General features: G+C 31.1%; 1 protein-coding gene across 1 annotated transcript; it reads right to left on the bottom strand.

The window, feature by feature from the left end:
• Nucleotides 1–1,816: 1,816 nt before the first annotated feature.
• LOC145070064 (expansin-A4-like) lies at nucleotides 1,817–4,471 on the bottom strand. The gene is made up of 3 exons (XM_079016988.1): nucleotides 4,270–4,471; nucleotides 3,855–4,173; nucleotides 1,817–2,565 (listed from the first exon to the last, which is right to left on the bottom strand). The coding sequence occupies exons 1-3, from the start codon at nucleotides 4,421–4,423 to the stop codon at nucleotides 2,256–2,258; spliced, it is 783 nt and encodes a 260-aa protein (XP_078873114.1). The 5' UTR covers nucleotides 4,424–4,471; the 3' UTR covers nucleotides 1,817–2,255.
• Nucleotides 4,472–5,114: the final 643 nt, after the last annotated feature.

The following is a 5,114-nucleotide window of genomic DNA, read 5'->3' as shown; positions in this document are numbered from 1 at the left end:
TCTTATACTGATAAAAAAATAATTATTAATATCATTTATTATTTTCTCGTAACTTACGTTTTCTTTTCAAATGTTCTATAAAAATGATATTTTCATTTTCTCATCATTTTTTATTTTTTAAAAAGTATTGACTTTGATAATAAGTTAGACAATTATTTATTTGATCTCTAATATTTAGGAGAAATTTAAATTCGTCTAGAATAAATTTCGGTTATTATTGTCCATAATTAATTATAATTCTATATTGAAAATCCTACAAAATCATATTTAAGTAATAATAATAATTTTTTGAAAATAATTGATTAATAATTATAAATTTTTATTATAAAAAATTAATTATTTTTATATCCGTAATTTCAACAAGCTATAAGATAGTTTAAATATAAAAATATAAGTAATGCACGTACACAATAATTTTGAAAACATATCTATTAATATACAAATTGTTTATAAGAAAACGCGTTCTTATTCATGAAAGTCCCACTTCTTAGAAAAGTAAAGAGAATTGGACGTCTTGTCAATTGGAAAAATGTGGGAAGACTTATATATTTTTTCCTAAAAGTTATTTTAGGTAATATATAATATTTATTTTTTAATAAAATAATATTTCTTCTTTTCTAGTGTTCTTGGGCAACAATATAATAGATTGAGCTTTTGGTGAAAAAGATTCGTTTGCTTTAAAGATATTATACGTAATCAATAAGGCCTCTTTTTTTTTTTTTGTGTGTGTTAAGCATATCTCTCTCTATAACTATTTAGTGTTGTATTTGTTTTAATAATTAAAAGAGTAATAATCTCAGGGTATATGTTTGTAAAATCAGTTTTTAGTTGATAAAATAGCTGTGATAACTGATTTTGTTACATGTTATAACATTTTCCATAGATAACTAGTTTTTTTTTCATACTAAATGATCACCGTTGATGATGGTTATTATTATTATTATTATTCACAAATAAACACTTCATGTAACAACGATGAGCAGGATTGATGACCCCACCTTTAAACAACAATGATATCGTACACCATAATTCCGTTGATGTTGTCCTCGTCGGTGCCATCCTCTCTCCAATTGAAATCCTATCATTTGTGAATCTTTTAACCTCCATCTCCATCGATAGTGTTAAATGTTAAATAAACCAAAAACTAAAAACGCTATTCTATTAAATCATTCATAATATAAAACCCACAAGCCAATCGACACTTAAAAAGTGATACCTATGTACTGTTTTTGTTCTTCAAGTACATGCCTAATGCCTAATGCTTGCCTTGATGTTTTCGTTTTTGAGATACAAACAGGGATTGAGAAAGGCTATTCCGTGGGGATTGGCCTATGTGTTTTGGATTTTCCTTTTGTTGGGTACAAAAATATTTCAAAATTCCCTAAATAAATGTACTATATATCGATTGTAAAAGTTATTTAATGATTTTAAGCACTTGCCAAATGTATAAAAAGAACAAAAAAAATATATTGTATGTGAAAAAACTTACTTTTAATTAATTGTTTTTATGAAAAGAACAAAGTAAACTTTATATATATATATATATATATATATATATATATATATATATATATATATATATATATATATATATATATATATAGTAAAGTAAATTACGGAATAGTCTCGTTAATTAATGGTGTTTCAGTCTCTACTTTGTGATTTTTGAATCTAGGTTTTCAAGATCATGTTTTCGAGCAATTCTGTCATTTACTCTAAAGTTTATATCCAAAAAGTAAACTTATTACATAAATAAAAATTAAATAATAAAATCTTTCGGTTTTACATATAATTTGGTTTATACAACAAATAAGAATATTGAAACTGAAATATAATTTTACATATATACCTTTTCATAATTATAAATGGGGCCAAGTACAATATTTTCAAACTAACCCATTCTTCACAAATTTTACCACTACAGGGCTTGCATATATTTGATGCCTCAACCTAACAATTACACAAACCCTACATTTTGAGGAGTTTTGCATTAACACCCCCTTCTTAAAAACAATACCCCAATAGTCAGAGCATTTTACCTCCCTAACTATCATAGTTGTTTTTTCGTGGTACACTAATCAATTATTTCATAAAAATACAAAGAACACTATAAATCATCATACTTTGCACTTCTTTTGTTCCTGAACAATTTTTTTTTTCTTTTTGCGAAAAACCACATATGATGGTTTAAAAAGTCAATCGATTGTAGAAATTGAATCAGCATGAGAAAAGATGCCGCAAGTTGTGTTCATTTCCTAGATTCGGAAATTTTTCCCGGTGAAGGTTTGACCGAACTGCCAATTGGCAGGAACAATGTTCCATGAGGTGGAGGTACGTCGGTCACTGCCTGTAACCCTGAAAGAGAGGGATTGACCGGTAAGAACAGCGTTAGATTGCCAGTTTTGACCCCAGTTACGGCTCATGCTCATCCAATTAGTCTTTGTTCCTTTCACCCACGCCTTTTGAATATCACCCGCACCCGCAACATTGCTGATCAAAACCAAGTTGAAGTAACGGAAACCGTTAATTGTGAACCTAATCCCGCCTGCCTTCCTACAAGGGACTCTGTGGAAATAAATAACAAATACAAGGGTCAGTTTTGTCAATTCCAAAAGCTAGGGAAGCAGTACGCCAAACTTACTTACAATAACACCAAATAAAAAGTACTTCACAATAATACCAAATATTTTTTTAATATTTATTTTTTAAATAGACCTCTTAGAAAATAAAAGTACTTCACAATAATACCAAATAAAAACAATATATTACAATGTGTAAACCAAAACAGTGCATTAAAATATTGAGTGTAAATAAAATTATATGATCAGTTACAAATTCAATTTAATATTAGAAATAAAAATGGTATAAAAATAATTAGTCAAAAATAATAAAACTTTAGAATGTTAAATATTAGTATAAAGAAGCAGGTTGAAACATTGTTAAATAAACTGCGGCAAACAAAAAACACAAAATAAAACATTTAATAAAATCTAACGTTTGTTTATTATTGACCTAAAAAATAATTAACTAACCTAAAAAAAAACTCTCCTTGAATCAAACAAACTCATTTTTTAAAATAATTAATATATTCGAAAATATAAAATAATAATTGTGGTTTTAGTACATTCTCTTGCGCAACCAACGGCATTGATTTTGTATAAGAAGGATGAAATCATGAAAGCGTATAGGGTGTTGCAGGGTACACCAAAAGTACCGTGGAACCTACAGAATTTACTCTAATCACGTGACCAAAATCGATTGGTCGTAGTACAAACCCTCTCTCAATAACGCTATCAAGTTTTTTAGTTATATTCGCACATGATCAAATAAATAAAGCTTTAAATAAAAAGTGCCTTTATTTATTTTTTTAAAAAGGGAAAGACAATCATAATGATATAAAAGTCAAATTAAAGTTCCACTTTAAATATTTTAAAATGCGAATGAAAAGCATGGAATAACAATTAACAAATCTAAAAAGCCGATCATTTGGAAATCAAGAAACTTTTATATTTGATTGAGTGATTTAATTATTTAAAGGGTGCTAGGTTAATAAATGCTATAGTTCAGGGTAGTAAAATGAAAATTCTACAACTAGAAAGGACAATAGAGGCGATTAGTCGTCTACAGGTACGGCAAACCACTAAACCAGTAACATGCTCGCAATCAATATGTTCCAGGGGCATTTTAGTCAAATCATAGAAAACAGATATAGATAATAGATGTATATTCTCGCCTCGGGGTATTTATGTCAAATCGGTCGAATCATTGGTAACTTGTACCTCATGCATAAAATGTTGTATGTTTCACTGGAATTATGTTATTGAAAAGAAACGGCGGAGGAGAGAAAGGCATACCGGCGGTAAGAGACGGGGACGATTCCGGCACGATACTCTGCAATTTTAAGAAACATGGGCATGGCGAGGTCAAAGTGAGTGCGAGGAGGGTTGCACCAACCACCATTGTCGTTTGGTAAGGCGAAATTCGGTGGGCAGAAGTTGGTGGCGGTGATGAAGATAGAGGGGCTTCCGGGGTGGCACCACCGTGGGTCGTTGGCACATTTGATTTCAAAGCAAGAACCGCAACTAAGTCCGTTATTGAACAGAGCTGTGCTCAACGCCGCCGTGTTAACGCCGTAGCCTTGGCTGTATAGGTTGCCGTATCCACAAGCACCTCCTGTGAAACAAATGTAAAGTCAACATTTTGCATTGGAAATTTCGAATTTGTAGTAAGGTTATAAACCAAGGAATATTCCGGTGACTGTTAACATACCCATAGTACCGGAAGCGTCACTGCCGCCGTAGAAGGTAGCATGAGCACCTTGCCATGCCCCGCCGGCGTAGTTTCCGGGGATTCTAGCTTCGGTTACCGACAATAGAGTGACGATGAGGAAGACAATGCCGCCGGTGATTACCATTTTAGTCATGGTTCACTGTACTTTGCTGGAGGAACGGTGGCTGGTGGCGGTGGGTATGAAGAGGAATGGCAGTGGGTGTAGGGTACTTATGGAGGGGAGTCATGGGGATAGATGTACGTAAGGGCAATTATGTAAATTCATATGTTTGAAATGTCACTGTTTGCGTGTATTAAATAATAAAATATAAATTACGCTCGTAAGACGTAAATTAAGTTTAAAGTGGAGAGATTGTGTGGGGCCTCTAAAAAAGTTACTTAATTACAACTTTGCATTGTTGGATTGTTGTGCACCCGAGTAACCCGACTCATATTTTAGATAACCAGATCCGACGGATATTATATCATGTTCATCGCATTTTTTCGCATTTAACTTGATTAGATGCAATCGTAAATATTGTTTTTCAGAAATTGGGTAATAGTTTCCATGTTCTTCGTATACAAAGTTCCTTTTTTTTTTTTGGTTTATGTATTTCGTTTTGATATAAAATATGAAATACAACCATTATAGTATGCATTTATGTATATAAAAAAAGCAAGAATTAATTACATTTTTGCAATGATCATGGCTAGTTATTTTAGTAATGCATAAATATAACTTTGAAGTCGGACTATTATTTTTATGTTAAATTACATGTCAAGTATTATTAATCGGTGCTGGAAAATGTATATTATGATCACACATCGTTAAGGATTATGTTTGA

This window comes from Lactuca serriola, chromosome 8 (genome assembly GCF_051521515.1).
Source record: "Lactuca serriola cultivar US96UC23 chromosome 8, Lser_US96UC23_V15, whole genome shotgun sequence".
Classification (NCBI taxonomy): domain Eukaryota; kingdom Viridiplantae; phylum Streptophyta; class Magnoliopsida; order Asterales; family Asteraceae; genus Lactuca; species Lactuca serriola.
The sequence above is the reverse complement of the archived record's forward strand: the minus strand, read 5'-3'. Positions and strand labels throughout refer to the sequence as shown.